The 20,247-nt window shown below is 41.4% G+C and overlaps 1 protein-coding gene across 1 annotated transcript; it reads left to right on the forward strand.

The window, feature by feature from the left end:
* Nucleotides 1-9,574: 9,574 nt before the first annotated feature.
* On the forward strand, nucleotides 9,575-19,200 carry LOC141744469 (CUB and zona pellucida-like domain-containing protein 1). Its single transcript, XM_074590403.1, has 9 exons — nucleotides 9,575-9,656; nucleotides 11,574-11,709; nucleotides 11,876-12,090; nucleotides 13,205-13,355; nucleotides 14,633-14,856; nucleotides 15,704-15,876; nucleotides 16,556-16,941; nucleotides 17,264-17,532; nucleotides 19,028-19,200. Exons 1-9 carry the CDS (start codon nucleotides 9,575-9,577, stop codon nucleotides 19,198-19,200), a joined length of 1,809 nt encoding a protein of 602 aa, XP_074446504.1.
* Nucleotides 19,201-20,247: the final 1,047 nt, after the last annotated feature.

Consider the following 20,247-nt stretch of genomic DNA (forward strand, 5'->3'; position numbering starts at 1 on the left):
TCTGCTACTATTCTGGGGAAATGGTGCTGTGCCAACCATCTGTTATGACAGAGAGTTAGCAAGGATGGGAAAAGAACCTGAACCAGGCATTATTTAAAGGAAGAAAAAACCCCTAAGCCCCAAACCATACCCCTTAGATTGCAAGGTGTCCCAGGAAAAGGTTGGCTCTGGCTAAAACCTGCAGCTTTGTTTTCTCTCGTGTCTTGCATCATCCCCTGCAGAAAGCACGACCCCTGAAGCAGCAGGTAGGTACGACTTCAGCTTTAGTAGAACCAGTCTAAGGTTTGATCCAGGGAGTAAACTGCTGATTCCCTCCCCAGAGAGCAGCTCTGTGGGAAGAGACCTGGGAGTCCTGGTGGACAACAGGATGACCATAAGCCAGCGATGACCCTTGTGGCCAAGAAGGCCAATGGCATCCTGGGGTGCATCAAGAAGAGTGTGGTCAGCAGGTGGAGGGAGGTCATCCTCCCCCTCTACTCTGCCCTGGTGAGGCCGCACCTGGAGTGCTGTGTCCAGTTCTGGGCTCCCCGGTTCGAGAAGGACAGGGAACTGCTGGAGAGGGGACAGCAAAGGGCTACCAAGATGATGAGGGGACTGGAACACCTCTCTGATGAAGAAAGGCTGAGGGACTTGGGTCTCTTCAGTCTGGAAAAAAGACGGCTGAGGGGGGATCTTATCAATGCTTATAAATACTGAAAGGGGGGGTGTCAGGAGGATGGGGCCAGGCTCTCTTCAGTGGTGCCCAGTGACAGGACAAAAGGCAATGGGCACAAACTTGAGCATAGGAAGTTCCACCTCAACATGAGGAGGAACTTCTTTCCTGTGAGGGTGGCAGAGCCCTGGCACAGGCTGCCCAGAGAGGTGGTGGAGTCTCCGTCTCTGGAGACATTCCAAACCCGCCTGGCCGCGTTCCTGTGCCACCTGCTCTGGGTGACCCTGCTCTGGCAGGGGGGCTGGACTGGATCATCTCCAGAGGTCCCTTCTAACCTCTGCCATTCTGCGATTCTGTGAAGCAGCAGGTATGTACAACTTCAGTTTTAGTGGAACCGGTCTAAGCCTTGATCCGGGGAGTAAACTGCCGATTCCCCTCCCCACTAACAGTCCTTGCTTCGCCCACGCAGCCATGGGACAGTTACTAAAGTGTGGCTTTTACTTTCTCTTGGACAGACACGACTGAGTGCACGACGGCTGAAAAAACAGGTATTTATTTCTGATCATTTCTTGAATTGTGGTGAGTTTACTAGTTTAGCATTTTTCATGTGAGTCAAAGAATCATTTAGGTTGGAAAAGACCCTTAAGTCATCAATGTATTTAAAACGTGGACGATGTTTAATTTCATGTTTTCTCTTCTCATGGGAACAACCTCATCTGCTCCGTCAGTCTCTCCAACTACGGAAGCAGCACCCACTACCACTTGTGAGTAATGCAGCGTTACTCTGGTTTGACTCCTTACTTCTCTATCAAAGTCGTGATCTTGTTGGCAGGACTCCCTGTCTCCATGGTGTGCATAATCTCATGGAGCTAGTAGTTAACTTCAGGGATAATCCCTTTGACTTCCATATAAATCAAGGCATGGAAAATGCTCTTGGTATTGATATGGGAGAAATACCTGCACGGATGAGAGTATTGGGGAAAGGGAAACCACTGGGGCAGACACACCACACCAGTATAAATTCCAATTTGCACTGGATCATCCCATGCTGAGAAAGCCGGCCTCCCTGCACCTCCCAAAGCTGCATCCCCTTTGCTGCACAAACCGAGCTGTGCCTCCTGTGGGAAGGCCTCGTTCAATGCCCGCTGATGCGGCTGCGTCCAAATTGTTGTTTATCAAACATCCCCCGGGTCTCCAGAGCCTTTCACGCAGCAGGGCAGGAGCCTGTTGGAGGCCGTGGCAGAGGCAGCCTGCATGGGGATGCGTTTTTCCCCACTGAGGCTGCTCACCCTCCAGGCAGACTTTGCTGACGCCGGCCCTGGGCAGCGTCAGCATCTTCCAGGTGTTGTGGCTGATCAGCACTCCAATAAGACCTGCAGATGTCCTGTGCTCGCGGTCCCTCACGTCCACCCAGTGCTGGGACAACAGCTAACCTGTGCCTTTTTTTTCTCTCCTGTCTCGCAGCAGCCCCTGCAGAAAGCACGACCCCTGAAGCAGCAGGTATGTACAACTTCAGCTTTAGTAGAACCGGTCTAAGGCTTGATCCGGGGAGTAAACTGCTGATTCCCTCCCCACTAACAGTCCTTGCTTCGCCCACGCAGTCATGGGACAGTTACTAAAGTGTGGCTTTTACTTTCTCTTGGACAGACACGACTGAGTCCACGACGGCTGAAAAAACAGGTATTTATTTCTGATCATTTCTTGAACCACGGTGAGCAGCTCACTATTTTTCATGTGAGTCACCAATGTATTTAAAATGTGGACAATGTTTAATTTCATGTTTTCTCTTCTCATGGGAACAACCTCATCTGCTCCGTCAGTCTCTCCAACTACGGAAGCAGCACCCACTACCACTTGTAAGTAATGCAGCGTTACTCTGGTTTGACTCCTTACTTCTCTATCAAAGTCGTTATCTTGTTGGCAGGACTCCCTGTCTCCATGGTGTGCATAATCTCATGGAGCTAGTAGTTAACTTCAGGGATAATTCCTTTGGCTTCCATATAAATCAAGGCATGGAAAATGCTCTTGGTATTGATACAGGAGAAATGCCTCCACTGATGAAAGTACTAGGGAAAGGGAAACCACTGTGACAGAGACGCTACATCAGTATAAGTTATATTAAGTCTCACATATATCTATAAATGTGTGTGTCTATATATATATATATATATAGGAGTATAATCTCTCTCAATATAAGTCTCACTCCTAGAAAGCCAGCCTCCTGCACTTTCAAAGCTGCCTTCCCACCAGAAGCCAAGTCAGTGGAAATCTTTCTGCCGTGTTCAGTGGTATTTGGTTTGAACTTTAGTTTTCTACAACGGGATTTATCTTTTGAAAAATTTGAATTGCAAGTTCTGCTCATTAATTGAAAATATTCTGCCTCATGCGGATGCTTAGGTAACAGACTAAGATTTTCTTTTAAAGTCTGTCCCTACGAGCTACACACAGGTAAAAGGCACTCAGCTGCATCAATAAATCGTATGCCATTGTGTTGACAACATGGAGGAAACAACTTCAGATGCAAAGCACGCCTTTGAGCATGCGACTGGCTGCCGACACAACGGAATAAACAGAATTACATTGTGTTCCGGTTAATGCCAGTAACACGTCATCTTTAGTGGTCAAGCTGTACACTTTCTTTCCAATATGACCTCTTTGTCCATGACAAGTCTGTTCCTCAGAACTCTTGCTACCAACATTTCCTAGTCTTAATACATTCAGCTGATTACAATGTATATTAATTGATTATATGCAAGCACACATTTTCCTCATTCAGTCTCACACTTTTTTTTTTTTTGTTATTAAAAGACCGTACCAAACCAAAGTCAAGACCTACACCAACACCTGTACGCCCCAAACCAGGACAAGGCCAAGGTAAGGTATTCTCATTCTTTCCTCTTTTTAATGACTTCTCTTCCTAAGGGCAGTATATGCTGGGTAAGAGATGTGAGCTGGGATATCCTGGCAGCTTAGTGGCAGAGGCTCTGAGTGCAGAAGATAGTGGGGAGCAGGCAGACAGCCCGGGGACGCTGAGGCTTGCCCGGGGACCGCACATGGCTGATAGAGCGGCTGGCAGCTGGACCATCCTCAGTGGCAAGCATCAAGGCAATGAGCTGGCCTATGTCTGCAACATTTATGGAAAAAACGTGTTTAAAACATCCAGGCTGCTGGCCAGTCAGTGCCAGAAACAGCTCGATGTCATGGCAACTCACCCTCTTCCCACGAGAGAACGGACGGACGGCGCTAACTTGTGTAACCTCGGTGTTAGTTGTAGGAGGGAGTAACGAGCTTTTAGTGGCACACCATCAAAGAAAGAGAAATTCATTTCCTCTCCGCTCAGCTGCTATTTCCAGGTACAGCAGCAAGGCCCACATTTGCATTTGCAAAACATACTCTTATTTAATACATGCTGCATTTTTCTCTATGCTTACGCATGGTTTATTAACATGAAATTTCTTCTTCTCCAGTATACTATAACTATCTGCCTGAATACATGCGCTTGACGCTACTAAGATACTTGAACGGCGTGTGCGGACTGAGGAGGCCTGGAATGCCAAGGGTACAGTTACAAGGGTAAATATTTATTCATGCATGTGAGGTGTCCCAGCCAAACTGGGGCACCCCAACCGTGGTTTTACACTGGGTTCTTACACCCTTCAAATGTTCGGGTACAACGCGATTTGACTCATCGCTTGCACCCACGCTACCGATTACTAATCGTAGTAAAACTTTGCAAAACAGCTCTATTTCTGCGGCGATCTTGCTGCCTCTGTATTGACCCAGATGTCCCTGGAGTCAGTCTTACTGGAGATCTATGGTGCTGGGAGGGTTTCAAAGAGGCGTCAGAGGGGCTGGGATGCTGGCGTTGTCTTGGTTGTCTGGAGGAATCCTTCATGCACAGCTCTAAGCTTCCACAAAGTAAAGCCCTTCTTTCCAGGGCCGGGCTGTCCTTTAGTTTGTTTTAATTAAGCACGAATAGTGGAGTCTCCAGTAAAATTCCACTACCTCGTTACATTTCAGTTTATGATGTGAACTAATATATTTTAAGAAAGTTCATACACTTTCATACTCTAAAGACTGATTGAGATAAGAGTTAGGGAAGGGAATTTTCATAACAGTGACCACCCTGACAAGACTGCCAACGAGCCTTTGCTGGCCAGGCGACAGTCAGGCAGGGAAGGGTTGTTCTTCCTCCATGGCTCCTTCAAACACTCTCTCCCCCATGCTCAGCTGCCTTTCTCCATGTTTGTTTTCCCTTTAAGCCTTTCTACGCCTCTTGAGTGCATGAGCTACTAACTGAACCCTAATCAACAATAATTGATTCATCAGTAATTTCACCTCTCTTATCTTGCATGGCTCCGCAAACTTTCTCACAACTCGGCAATGTCCTCAACTGGGACCTGCGGTTGGGTCATGTTGGGTGGCCTGGGACCCTCCCAGCACATTGGCAGCTGAGCCCCATTCCCCCTTGGCTCGCCTGACTTTCTAGAGACGTTCAGGAAAAAGTTTCAGCCAAACTTTGCAGCTCTAAACTCAGAGCCTATTGAGCCATGACCTATTCCAACACAGCAGAAAGATCCATGTGGCACCTTCTACACCAGAAATACAGATTCTCTTGCCAAACCCTGACTGCAAAACACACAGGATCGCTTGGTCCTCAAATGGTACCCAGCGTTACAGAGTCTCCATACCAGGAAACTCCATGTAGATGATTTATTGCCAACTTTGCCTTTTATGATTCACCATCTTTTTCAAATTCGATGAGGGCTTCACCATATGTGGTTCAGCCAAACCAGGATTTCTTTGTTCGTGCTACCCGCTACAGCACAGAGCCAAATCTGATGCTATTTACAGACACGTGTGGTCTCTCCAAATCCTCATGACTTTACACTGTGGCATCTGATTTAGTCAGAAGAGGGTAAGGAAAATATCTCAACAACCATTTCAAAATAATTCCTTGCATGTGATTGACTTCATACGGACAACAACAAAAATATACACCAAAGATACACAGACCTGAAACACATTTGAGTTACCTGCTTGCAAGAGGCAGCAGGATTTTAAATGAAGTAGCCATTAGGACAAAACCACATAGTTTTGTTAGTTGGCTTTTTATGTTTAATTCACCATAATGTTCTGCCAGGGAGAAGAATTGGTATAAATTCTCAGAAGGTATTTCATAAAAAATATAAAAAATTTAGAGAAAAGGATGAAAGGGGTTTGGGGTAATTTGGGATATGGAATTGTTTCTTCATAGCTCTTCAAAAAATCTAATAACTTTGGAAAGATAATAGGCCTACACAGTAACTTTTTCTCACACATTTAAAATTCCATCAGATGCTTTACATTTATACATTTACATACATGTGTGATATTCATAGATGTTGTGTTACATATTATACCAACATACATATTTAACTTCCATATAGTTGCATCAGTGTTCAGGAGTTCTGTGCTGTGAACTGGGCTTAACATCACAGTCAGAAATTTCTGAAAGTTACTTGTAGTGTGAGTGACCATGTCAGTGAGTGACCATGTTACAATTTTTGTATGACAATTATATGAGGGTTTTTTTCTTTTTTCTTTTCTCAGGTGTGTAAGGGATCCAACCTGTGGGAACTACTATGTACCAAACAGGAGGATTATCCGGTTCAGGTTCGGATATTCCACATACCCAAGAGTTTGCCTACGGTGCAGAGTATTAGCGTGCAACAGATACAATTATCCTCGCTGGAGCTACCAGGGCTATACGTGGAGAGGCAAAAGAAGCGTCGAAAGTGACAGCGTCACTGTTGTTGTCGTTTCCAAATAATAACAGCTCCAACAATGCTTCTTCTAACCATAACATCATGTTGATCACTTATATACGTGATCAGTGTGTTGCACATCTGCTACTAATTTCTAAAAATACATTGTACTAGGGGGTGTAAATCCAAAGGTATTTTAATCTTAACTGTACTTGTGCTCCTTAATTTCAGATCTTTTGGGTCTATATTCCAGATTTGTAAAACCCTAAACTTCAGTAAATACTCTGTGACAAAGATTAACTGGATCAGCCGGCTGCTTTTTCTCATCAAGACTTTGCTTTCCTCTCACAGTTCTGCCAGTTCTCCCCATTACACCAAACCGCTCAAATACTGAACATTTAAGAAAGATCAACCTGCTGTACAGATGCACACACCACAGAGCTGCTTTCTGAGCTCAGAGACATAAATCAATGGATAAGCATCCCCTGTAACCAGAAATGCCTGAGCAATTACCTTAAATAGGAATTCAAAAATATTTGGAAAAAATATTGTACATGTACTGAGATATAATCTCTGCAATACCGATAAGCTATTATAATGTTTCCATATGTCAGGTTTTATTACTGGAGATTAGAACGGTAAAAAATTATACATGTAAATTTACGTGATTATAAGCATTTGCTGCATCCTTTTCCTTTCAATATCTATTCAAATGATATCACTTTGAGCCAAGAAAGTGTTTCTGTGCTTTAATGTTAAATTGTCCTACTTGGAATGACAGTGAAAAAAAAAAAAAAGGAACTTAATAATTTTCAGTTCATAATAGAGAAAAATATCTTGTCGATTGCAGAATTGTACAGGATTACAGCAGTCATCTCAGGGAAAGGGATGGATTAAATTTTGATTATCTGGTGAACTTGGCATGAGCGTGAAAAGCATCTTTAAGGCCAATATTTGGTTTCCACAGAGGGGGGAATGTGCAGATTACTCAAACTCAGCCCTCTACTGAATAAGGATGCCTAGTGTCTAGAGGCTGTGCCACACAAGACAAAAAAAATCCACTTTTTTCAGCAACTTTTCCTTTTATGCTTCATTCATTTAGAAAAGGGGCTACAGTCATTCCGAAACTCAGCTTCTCCACAAATAACTTAGCCTGCTCTCAAATGCCAAAATCACGCAGGTCTCCCAGGAAGGCTCCAGATCTAATCTCTTACCTGGTGGTTAAGCCTTGGTGTTGGCTGAGCAGGCTCACAGCCAAAGTCCTCATCCTGCAGGACCGTAATGACCATCCTGAGCCCAGAGGATTTCCTAATCATACTTAGTTCACACAAAACTCCATCACGCTCGTAACCCTGCTGGCTCTGCTTCTCACAGATAATGATTTAAAGTGCTTGAAATCGCATTTTCTCTGCTGTTGCACTCCCGGCTGCAGGCAGTGGGAGAAAGTGCCTGCAAATGGCAGTGTCACAACAGCCGAATCCTTATTCCTTTGTGCTAAAATGCACCTTAATTTATTCTGAGGATCTGCTATTGTAAAACACCTTCTGTACTCTTCCCATCTTAAAGGACTTCCATGAAGACTTGTCTGTGCAGGTGTAGCTGCCTTCCCCTCAGAAACACCGGGCCACTGCTCAGGGGTCCAGTCCCTTAATACCAGCTCCAGTGCAAGAAAATTTCCTGATCATTCATATACAAGTAATTCCAAACAGTTTGCCTACCAACCTGTAACTACCAGAGCAAATTACCAAGCTACCATAGCCATGGGCATTTTTTTCTTGGTTCTGACGGACACAGCATTGATTGGCAGGGCTCCACGCACAAGTTGACGCATTAAATGCGTACAAAACAGATGTTAGTACTCAAAAATTCCTTGCAAGTGTGCACGTGGGCTTAAGAAATGAAAGGCTAGACAGAGGAAATGCTAATTTAGCATTTCCAGGAGCTAAAGGGAATTCAAGTTCTATGCAATACCTTTATACACTTATTCAATGTTTAAAGTCAGTATAATTATGTTGTCATGGTGGAGAGAGTTGCATTCAAAATCCTTGAAGTGAGATAAAAATCATAGACAGAATTGTTTTAAAGAAGGCAAAGGTCTGAGATTATACATATAGGATCATTGCAGATGCATCATATTTCAGAAAAAAATGGGTTTGTACAAAAAAATATGTTTCTACAGAAGTAAAGTACCTGGATGTGTTTCACGAAGGTCTACGTTGCAATTTGTCTCCTCTAGTAAACTTGAAAGGAGATCTGTTTGCACAGCTGTGGGATACCTGCTCTCTGTATTGGAAAGAATCACGGAGCCAGGTTCCTGTGTGAATCCAAGCAGGTACCATGCCAAACCAAGGCCAGGGTAACAGCACATCTGTGGCACTGGCACTGGCACAGCCTCACGAAGCTGTAAAGATGGGGTATCCGCTGCTGCTGCACGAAATACTCTGGATTTATTTCAAGAGCTTTGGTCCTATGGAAAAAAGACAAAGTAGCATAAGTATATTAGAGCAGATACTCATTAGGCTTGTGCTACGAAAAATTGAGGCTCTTAGGACTCTGCTTGTCTCCTTATCTCGGGAAGTAAAGGCTGATTCTTTTTTTTTTGGAGCTGCTATTGTGGGACTAAGAAAGTTTTATCCGCAAAGTTCTTCTTTTACATCTGTGACTAATATGAATCTGGTTTTGTTCATCCAGAAACGCTTCAGCAACAGGAAATTATTATTCCTGGCAACCCTGTTGTGATAGTCGCACTCCACAACCTGAGGAATCCTAGGCAAGCACGGGGAATGATCTGCAACCCAAAGGGATAGGTGTGAAAATGAAGGTGGGAAAAACCAAAGTCCTTCTGACCAGTGCTAAGAGCAAAACTGCTGAATGTGTCTCGCGAGGGAGCCTGGCAATCCCTTCCAGAACATTCCTGCTCCTGTCAACACACCCGAACCGATGCTCAATGAAATCAGCTGAAAAATGTGCTTTCAACCCACGAGAGCGGACAAAAGCACAGTTAAACCTACTCCACATAGTACACAATAAAAAAAAAATGGGCACACCTGTTACTTTCTCATTTATATCTGGGAGATTAAGCCTTCCTTCTGTGATACCATGTAATGCAAGATGATTATGAAATAGCGGGGGGTATAAAAGTTAGAAAAGCCTAATCTCCTCAGCTGTCATCAAAATGCAGGCGCTCAGACAGTTCCTCCTCCTGCCTCTCGTAGCTGCTCTCGCTCTCGCCCAAGACAACTCAATAGAATCCACGGGTATGGAAATCTAGTCTTTTTTTTTTCATCTGTGAAATTCTATTAATTTTTGCACAATAGGTATTTCATAGGCAACCGAAGGGGAAAATGTTAAACATATCTCTAAAGGTGTATCTTATTTTAGTGTTCTGCTTCACAACAGTAACACCCACTTGTGCCAACAAGTATTAAAAATATTAAATAACAAAAAAAATATTGCAATTTATGACTCCCTATGGCCATTTTTTAAGAACTTGATTTTGAAGATATTTTACTGTGGAATGGAAATTTACATTCATAAATTAATGCTGTATTGGAGTGACAGGAATAAAGTGACTTAATTGGGAAATTGCTGCTTTTTAGAAGAGATTTGCTTATTTTTCCTTTGTTCAATCAGAAACAATAGGTAGTAATTTTTTGCTCAATTTGGGATCAGCATTCTGCGCTCAGATCAGCAATTTACCTGATTAATGGTGGGTAGCTACTGTAGGATAATGAAGTATTGCTGCTCTAGGGGTGCCTGGCTACACACCAGTCCGGAGGGATGCAGAGGGTGGGTAGGGCAAAGCTGAGCTTGTAATGGGAGGTTTCACATGTGATGAGAAAAGCCTCTCCTAAATTTTCCTTACCCTCTGGAGTTAATCAGAAAGCCTGAACTTTTACTCTGGGACTGCAAACACTATATAGGAAATTCTTCTTGTTGTTTTAGACCATTATTTTTAGATTAATATATAAGGAGATCTTATGCTCATACTGAATTATAAACTTCTTCTAAAGTTTCGTATACAATGGTCATTACCGCAACTACTTCATAACTTATTAACATTCATTAAGCGATGTTAGTGATGTCAGTCATGGTTGCTGTGTGTTTTTTTCAAAAGAGAACTGAGTCAAAGTCCAGCTAGCCCCGCATCCTCAGCCCAGTAACAGTCAGCAGAGGATGCTCAGGCAAGAATACAGACACAAGCCTGCATAATACTTCCCCAGAATGTTCTCCCGGTCACCAACAAACGTGGTTCAGGACTTCCTGAACCAGAGAGGAAGCGCTATCTTTGTCTTTAATGGTCACCAAAGGCTTTTTCTTTCATGGATTTGACCTGTTTTGATGTTTTCCTTTAAATCTACATCACCCGGCAGCAAAGATACGTATGCAAAGAGCTGGTTCCTTTCGTTTGTTTCAAAATTACAGCTTAGAGGTTTCATTCCAGGCCATTGAGCTATTCTACTGGGGGGAAAAAAATCTCATATTAATCTTCCTTCATAAATTTATAGACCTCTACCACCTCCTTTCCCTGCTAGTTATATCTTTTCTGGCCTGAAATGCTTCAGTCCATTTACTTATTCCTTGTCTGGAAGCTATTCTAAATTTTTGATCATCTTTGTTGCCACTCTCTGAAGCTTTTCCTCTTTAGCAGTATCCTTTCAGAGATGGAGGATCAGAATTGTATGCAGCAGTAAATAAAGAGTAATCCTACACATAGTCCTTTAGAAGCTCAAATCTGAAAAGCCTTTTCGATTCCCTGTCCGTAGGTTCCCAAATGCTTAAGGGTTGAAACTTACAACTGGATTCAATGATCAGTGTAGGGGGAAGACAGGAGGCTTGAGGTGCTTGTGGTGGCAAACCTTGCAAAAGAGAGTTGCTGAGGCGTCCTATATCATTTGGCATTTCCAGTTTTGCAATTGGCTTCATCTGTGATACATGTTGCCCTAGGTTCCCTTTGCTGCTAGGAAAAAGAGGATAAAAAGTATTTTCTAATATTATTTTACTATTTGATTCTTTCATAATATAAATGAAAAATAAAAAATAGTAAAACATTTTGCATGTATGCTCCATGATGTCCCAGAGTCTTTGCCTAGTGGAGGATGAAACATTATTGCAAGAGAAAACTTGAGAGAGATCTTCACAAGGTGGTTTTTGTTGTTGCTGTTCTTCAGTAGGTGGACCTCGCTGTGGTGCTTCGCTCCATGAGCAAAACAAAGCATTAAGGATTGAACTAAATGCAAATGCAAACTGCGCCTGGCAAATTCAGAGGAATACAAATCAAACAGTTAGGCTCGTTTTCTCCCATTTTAAGTAAGTATTTCTTCCAGACGCTTTTGTAACATTCCATTCCATTAGAATGCAGCACAGAAAAACATGCCTCCAAATATTTCTCTGTATTGAACCTGCGTTGTGGACTTCAAAGAGCCCGTATATCTATCAGTGAGTTTAGGTAGTTCTCACTGTGTTTTTTCAATAGATTTGCTCCTTCTTCAAGCTGTGAAACGGAAAGTATTAAAATATACGATGGTCCCTCAACTAATTCGCCTCTTCTTGGACAAGTATGTAATGACACCGATGCAGTCCCGGTACTTCAATCATCTTCTGACAGTTTAACTTTTATCATAACAACAAACTCTGTGGCTTTCACGCGAAACTTCTTTGTCTTCTACTACTACTTTTCCCCAGAAACAAGTAAGTCAGAACTTAATGCAGCCATAAAATGCCATTTGAATTGCACCATTAAAAGAAACTTTCTCATTAAGGGAAAGTATAGGACAGCAATCAGAGAGTATTAACAGGATCTTTAACCCGTCTCACTCAGTTCTTCAGCCCTTAGAAATGGTGTGGGGGAAAATCAGTGGAAGGAAAGAGGCAGCAAAACGATAGTGCGCTTGCTAGAGAGCCTAAAAAGTGTAATTTTACTCAGAAAAATGACCGCAATGAAGGCATTATGGGACTCCACTTTTACTTGCAGGCTTCTACTAAATTTACACAGCTTGCAGATATTATAGCGTTTACCCAGAAAGAGACCGTCTAGTCAGAATTTCTGCCGAGTACAGGTCGCAGAAGTCAGTCAGGTGTTTCATTCAACATTCCTTACTTTTTTTTCCTTAAAAGGTAAGAATAGCTTGGGCAAAATCAGTCTTAGCTTGTGACCAGTTCCTTTGCTTCTGCTGATCTGAGTGGCATGACATTAAGCTCCTAAAAGCCCCAATTTTACCGAGTAGTTACCACATCCTAGTTTATGCTGCTCCAGTGTTTAACTTTGCTGCTGAAAAATTGTGTCCTATTTCTAGTCTGCATTTGACTTTCTGAGGTTTCCACTGACTTGATTTTATTTTTCCTTTGTCTATCAAGTAAAATCTCTCTCAAACTTGAAGATTTTGCACTTCCACATCATGACCAAGACCTCATAGATTCCTCTAATATAAAGTCTCTCAGGGTTTCTCTTGGCTGGTATAGCATCTTCATTACCAGTTTTTCAATACGTAGCCTAATTTACCCGAAATACAGGTATAACTAAATTGCTCACAGTATCAAAGCTAACTCGTCTACAGCCATCTCAGATGTCACCACACTGTGCCCTGCAGATATACCATAGTGACAATAGGCTTCATTTTATAACACCCACCTGACCTGAAATTCTCTATAGAAGTTGGATCTTTAATACCTTTAATCATTCCCAAAGGAATGGAATCCTAAAGAAACAGCCCTGCTAGTTACGTAACTTTAGATCTCTAATTTGTTTTTTTATAGTTCGTTATATATACCATTATGTTAACAATGTATCTACTCTTCTTTTCAGGACTAGAAAATTGTGGGGGACAATTAACTGGTCCCAATGGGACATTTACCAGCCCCAACTACCCAGCAGCTTACCCTGCATTTACATACTGCGTCTGGCACATCCAAACAGCAAAAAACTCAAAGATAAAATTACAGTTTCAGGATTTGTTGTGAGTAAATGCCCTAACGCTCTACTACTCTCTTTTTTTCATTCTGTTTAAAGGCATTACTTTTAACCCAGGAAGCAGAAGTGCTTTCAAACTTTTAGAACATCTATACATTTTGTGCTCACTTTTCTGATAAAGTAACAACCATGTGTTTCGCATCACTTTGCATTACCCTGTCGCTCCTGCAGTGCCAGTCAGTGAAATGCAGATAGCATTTCAGGTGACTGGCCATGAGGTGTGAGTCCATTTTAAGCTAGCCCAAATGATCTGAATTTAAATCCATCAGTATAAATAAAGGTTTTGCTACATAAGGAACATGTTTAAACCCATCACGGTGCACTGTAATTGCAACTTAGAACTGAGGCTCAAAAGAAGAATAAAGCAAATATCGCCCAAAGTACATTTTCCTCAGTATTGCTGGCTGTTGGGCGAAGAAGATGGCTTAGGTACTTCCAAGTATAAATGCTAATGGCTGCATTGGCATAAGGAAACCAAACTGGCATGGACTTTTCTGACCCATACCGTGCTTTATCAGGGTTGGTCTCCCATACGTAGTGGGCTGGTAGCCCTTTTTTGGCTTTCCCTACATCAGTTGACACTGAGGAAAATCTCAAGATGAAGGGAACTTAAAGGGTAGTATCTTCAAGAACATTTCTTGAGATATTAAGACCGCAGAGTGCTGTGTAAGAATTCAGTATGGAACATATAGGGTTCTATAGGAAATCATCACCTTGACCATCACCCTCTGAGATGAACTCAGCACAGTGTGGTGTATGTTCTCACCAGTCCCGGACAAGATCCATCTGTTGATGGAGGAACAGAGATGTTCTGCAGGTATCCACCCACCACAGGACAGCTGGTGCTTTTCATCAAGGGTGGCAAGCACTGAGATAAGCTCTCACGCAGACGGATGAAAAGGCAAGAGCCTTCCTCTGGTGACAAACACAAGAGGTTTCAGAGACTCGCGAAAGTCAAACCTAAACTTTAAAAGCTCTTTAAAATATATGATTATTTTTATATATATCTATATATGCAATAGCAAAATGTTTGTTATTTCAATGGAAGCAGAATCACGTTCCTAAGCATTTCTTGCCTTAAAGGTTTTCCATGTTTTATTTAGTTTTAATAATGTCTATTTATGTGTTCTTTTTTTCAACGTTCTTTTATTTCAATTGACTAGAATTCATCAAACACTTCATCTGCACTGGATCCTCTATCCAGTATGAGCAATATTCTCTCTACTCAAGACTTCCCTGTAATTATTTTTTCTCTGTCTACAGCCTGGAACTAGACAAAAACTGCCAATTTGACTTCGCAGCAGTCTATGATGGCCTTACCACTAACACTGGCTTAATAGGAAAAGTATGTGGTGTTGCTCAGCCGAAATTTGAATCTTCTTCAAATGTTATGACAGTTGCGTTGTTTACAGACTATGCCAACTCCTACAGAGGATTTTCTGCTCAGTACACCAGTGTTCCACTGCCAGGTCCTGTGGAGCCCGACAGTAAGTACACTGGCTACATGAATAGGATGCTGTTTCTTATTCGCACCCATGATTCTTCCCTTATAAGTATCAAAAAGAACTGATGGTTGATACCGACGATTTAAGTCTTTTTATTGTGATTAACCCTCTTCACATACAAAAATCCCACATTTGTCTCGCCTATAGAGCGTAAGTTACTACCTGATCCATCTGCGAAAGCCTGTTCTTTAATTTTTCGGTCCTTTTTCTGGCAAGCACCACTGAAAAACCTGAGTCCTTCCTTCTTTTGGACACAGCAGGCAGTTACCATCCTAGAGATGGAAAAATAAACTTTTGGTGAATGGTTAGTTTTACTGGTTTTGTTCCCTGAGACACCACAGAAAATGGTCTGCACTGGTTAGTCAAACAGGGTTAGGTGTGTTGGAATTTCCTTTCCCCAAGAGCTGGACAATTTTCCTTATTGGCTCCATATGTTTGCATGTCCATCTCATCATTAACCCAGGTGGAAAGGGAGCCTCTAAAGCCTTGATGGCTGCCATAAATCAATTTTCTCACTCACCATTCTGCACTGGCGCTTTGACTCCTTTTCCCTTTTACAAAGGCTACAATTCATTCTATGTTAATGGGTTTAAAATTAAACTTTCAGCATGAGATTTACGTCATTTTGCTTATCTAGCATTAAGTCCTGTGTGAAATTTTGTCCCGACTACTGTACGGCCTCAAATGCGCATGAGCCATTTCAGACTCAGGCAAATCAAGAACCATGCAACAGGCTGATGGATCTAGATTGGGTGAGAAATGAATGCAGTTTGTGGTAACGTGTTTTGTTCTGTGTTTTTTTTTTTTTTAATTTCTCTTTTAACTGCAGCACTCCTTACGTGCTCTTCAGATAGCATGAAAATTGTTTTGAGCAAGTCTTATCTGGCCTCCCTTGGTTATAAAGAAACTGACCTGCAGCTGCGTGATCCATCTTGCAGTCCAGTTATAACAAATTCAGTGATCTTTTCCTTCCCATTAGCCAGCTGTGGAACAACTAAAAAGGTAAAGGGTGGAAAAAGCTCTGTGAACAAGCTAACAATAGCTTATCTATGATTCCATGGTTATGAATGATAAGAGCTTGTAAAAGCAGTTTATGAGTGGCATGTGAATAAGCTGATTTACTGTCACTTAGCTCATCCTATTGCATGTTTCCAGTGTTGAAGTAGAAAGAACACTTTCCCTCTTTAAGAACCTGATGATCAATGAGCCTTTCAAAGGAAGTCCAAGGGAGTCCACACAAACTAACCCCAAGTGTTTCATTCCCTCTCCAAACCCAGGTTATCAGAAGTAGCACAATGTTAGGTATATAACTTAAACATTCTCTGCAAGTGATAGGGCTGGCACTTATCCTGGAGTCACAAGGGGAAAACCCTAAGATATGAAGATTCCCAAGAGCTAGCTCACAGCATTATTTTGATAAAGGTGACCGACACTAACTTTGGTACTTTCCACACTCCACACAATCTTGCTTAACATTTTTGCTGCATAGGTTGGTTCAGCGTTTTGAAAAAAACAGGAGGAGGGTAGATAATGGTTTTTGGTTGCGACTTTTTTCACATTTCAAAGGTATCTTGAGCCTCTGATAAGCGTAGCTGGGCAGCTTTGTAACTTTAGTACAACTGCTTTCAACTGCACTGCTCATATAATCACAGCTGAGCACTTCATACCATTCCTTTTACAGGATGACGGTCAGAGCATCACTTACACCAACATCATCTCTCTCTCTCCAACCGGCAACATTATTACCCGCCAGAAGAGCGTACAGATTATTGCAAAATGCAAAATGGAAAACAATTCAACCTTAGAAGTCATTTACGTAACAAAAAGTAATATAGTCCAAAACACAACTGCTGTGGGAAGATACAATGTTAGCATGTCATTCTATGACTCAGACTCATTCTCCAAGCCTATACATCAGTCCCCATATTACGTAGACTTGAACCAAACTCTTTTTGCTCAAGTCAGTCTTCATTCCACCGACCCAAACCTTTCGGTGTTTGTTGATACCTGCATAGCATCTCCACAACCTGATTATGGATCGTTAACATATGACTTAATCAGAAGTGGGTAAGACTCTATTTTATGACTGCTTCCTAATATGTGAGGAAATGTAACCTAAATGTCAACCACAGTTCTTTTGTCTCTCTTCCACTTATCTTTAGTAGACTGTGGTTGGAAGCTGAATTTCATAGAAATTTAAAGGCATTACCTAAACAGAGCTAGGAAAAACAAGCACATCGCACTGGGGAGAGGAAAAAAACCACATAAATATATGCTCACATGTAAAAATAATGCCCTAGTTAAATGCTGTGGTTACAGTTAACAGTAGTTAGCAAGAATGATTATTGTTATGTGGACTACTTCAACAGCTCTGTAAATTCTGTTGCAGCTGCAATAAAGATGACACCGTGGTAACCTACCCACCACTTGAACACTACGGAAGATTCAAATTCAACGCCTTCAGGTTCCTGCAGAGATCTCCATCAGTTTATCTCCAGTGTGATATTTTAATTTGTGACAGCAAAAATGCAAACTCTCGCTGTACCGAAGGCTGTATCTCCAGACAAAAAAGAGCTATTTCTTCATACATGTGGAAAACTAAAACAGTAGTGGGTCCCATCCGCCTGAAAAGAAATCTCAGGTCTGCTCACAACTCAGGTAAGAGGAATACATAAATTAAGAACCTGATTACGCTCTTCCATGGTGCAAACCTGTTACTTTCGTTCCGCTAATGAAACAAGTGAATTACACTACTTCAAAACTAGAATGGCATGAGAGCAATGGGTTAAAAGTTTGTGCTTTGTGAGATCACAGAAGTACTTTTCAAACTGACAGACTGATGGCCTTTTGGGTGAAGGTGTGCTCTTTAAGGTAGAAAGAGCAGCGCTCGCTTCTAGTTATAGAAGCGGTGTATGCAGGAGCTGACTATGTATTCAGAAGCAGTTACAAATGGCAAGAGAGTTCAGATTTTCAAATGCAACCTTTTTTGATGAGGCATACATAGGGACCAGTGCTCATTTCTCAAAGCCACAGAGCACGTTGCAAATCATGGTCAGGCTTTGTTACAAATTTTTTTATCTTCTAACAGCACACTCAGTTTCACTCAGTTTTGTTTGCTGGTACTACAGAAAAGCTATGCCAGATGATAAACAGAGATGACTTACTCCAGAGGCTGCGTTGAATTCTCACACTGTATGTATTGCACATTAGAACAAAAATATGACAAGAACAGCCACTGGGGCAGAAATCAAAATGCTTTCAAAATTAAAGCTGCAAAGCTATTTACGAGACAAGTAAGCTTTAGTGCCCCGATCTGCCATACTCTTTAGCACAATTTGCAATCTGCTCTACAGTGGTCTTGATGAGTATTGAGAGCTAATGTAGAACAGATGGCAAAATATGGAAAAAGCTACTTTAAAGGGCTTGTATTCTAACTCCCACTACACCCATTGTTCTTTTACTGAGCATAAAGCTTCACCTGAAAAAGCACACTGTGACACATGCTTTCAGGTGTCAGATCTAAGAACTATTTAGCATTAATTATGCTCTTAATAGTAATAAAGATTTTCCTCCTTTTTAAAATAATTATTAACCTCTCTGAACTGTAGCAGCATTTTAAGCATGCTCCCATTTATTTCAATAGTGAAAGATTTAGCATCCATATGCTAGAAACTGGACACATGCATAATGTGGAAAGGATTCAGGTGCAAACAGATCACACTCGGAATATTACAAAACATAGATTAATTCTCATAGCATCTTTCATGATTTACAGAAAAATAATGAGTTTTACTAAGGACCAGCTAGTAAATCATTAAAAGGCAGAGTGTTAGAACCATCAATTTCTTTTTTGCCCAGCTTTGCTTCAGCAGTTTGCCTCCCTTCTATCTGGTTCTAAAGATAACAGCAGCACTGCTTGGCAGAAACTTGGCTGCAGTGATACCAAAGAATTTGTTAACATAGCGATGCTCTTCTGCATTATTGTTTTATTACAAATTTTTACAACTCTTCAGTACTACAGATTCAGAATTCGCAATTGGTGTGGTTACACTCCTCAGAACCAAGATATCTGAAAAAAAGCTTATTTAATCTTCATTGAAATGACATGGTATTCGAAACTTTAAATATCACACTTTGTTTTTTCTCTACACAGAATCCCTCGCTAAAGCAGATGCTGAAGACACCCCAAACCCACAACAATACAGCTTCTACACTCTTTCATTTGTGGTTTTAATTTCAAATATTATCATTGTGGTAGCTGTGATACTAAAATATCACAAACGCCAGGCAGGATATGGCTATCAAAAAATCCCAAACTCATATTAACTACTTCAGGATATTTTGAATTTGTGTTAACTTCTATTGAGATTTGTCACCCAAAGAGGGGAGAGCTAAAAAACCTAAACCAACAAAAAAAATAAAATAAAAAAATAAATCAATAAACTAACAGCCTTGGAATACAACAATGTTTGGAAGCATATTTCAACTTTTCTGTAAATAAAAAAAGCCTCTCAACCTAGTACTGTATCTTAAATTACTTAGTTGTAAAAGAATGTGTCTACCTCAGGGTGTTTCTTAGAAAGCATCTATAAAACTAACTTTACACCTGTAAAGTGACTTGTAAAGTAGAAGATACTTTAGGTCCTTTTTTCTTAGAAAAAACCCAACAAAACTCTTTTTTTATTCTTTTTGAATCACTTTGAAACTGCACCTGGCATGAGTTATGCTGAGGGACAACTGAGAGACGTCTGTTCAAATTATCCTCTCTTCAAAAATCTACTCCTCTGGGCTGCTACCATCAAGATCTGACAGTCTTCAAAAGACAGTTTTCCTGGAGAAAAAGAAAATATTAGGTAGACTAGATAGAGATACTAGCTCGTACGTGCCTATGCTGCTTGTTCTGTCAACACTTGCTTCCCCATCAACAGCTTCTGCTCAACGGATTTTAAGACAGTGAATACAACCGATGTCTGCACATCCAACTTTGGAGTTTACCATTAAGTCCTTAATACAATCCAAGTTAAACAGTGCACCGCAGAATTCAAAGAACAATAAACAGAATGAAGTATGAAGCTTGACATTCCACAGAAGAGGGACTTCAACTCACATTTCTACTTCCCCAAATGACAGCAGACCTGATCCCAACAGGTTGAAGTACATATGACGCAATAAGGCTACTCCTCTGGCCTAAGGCTGGTGAAATGCAGCAGATCCTAGGCCAGGCACGTTCTATCTGGCAACAACGTCCCCTTGAGAGGAACCATGAATGAAGTACTTCTACTTCTTACGATAATGAACCATGGTTAAGCACAAGTCTACTAAGTATATGTTCATTTCAGTTGTTCCTGAATGGCTCAATTAACGTAAAGGGGA

Source organism: Larus michahellis, chromosome 6 (assembly GCF_964199755.1).
Source record: "Larus michahellis chromosome 6, bLarMic1.1, whole genome shotgun sequence".
Classification (NCBI taxonomy): domain Eukaryota; kingdom Metazoa; phylum Chordata; class Aves; order Charadriiformes; family Laridae; genus Larus; species Larus michahellis.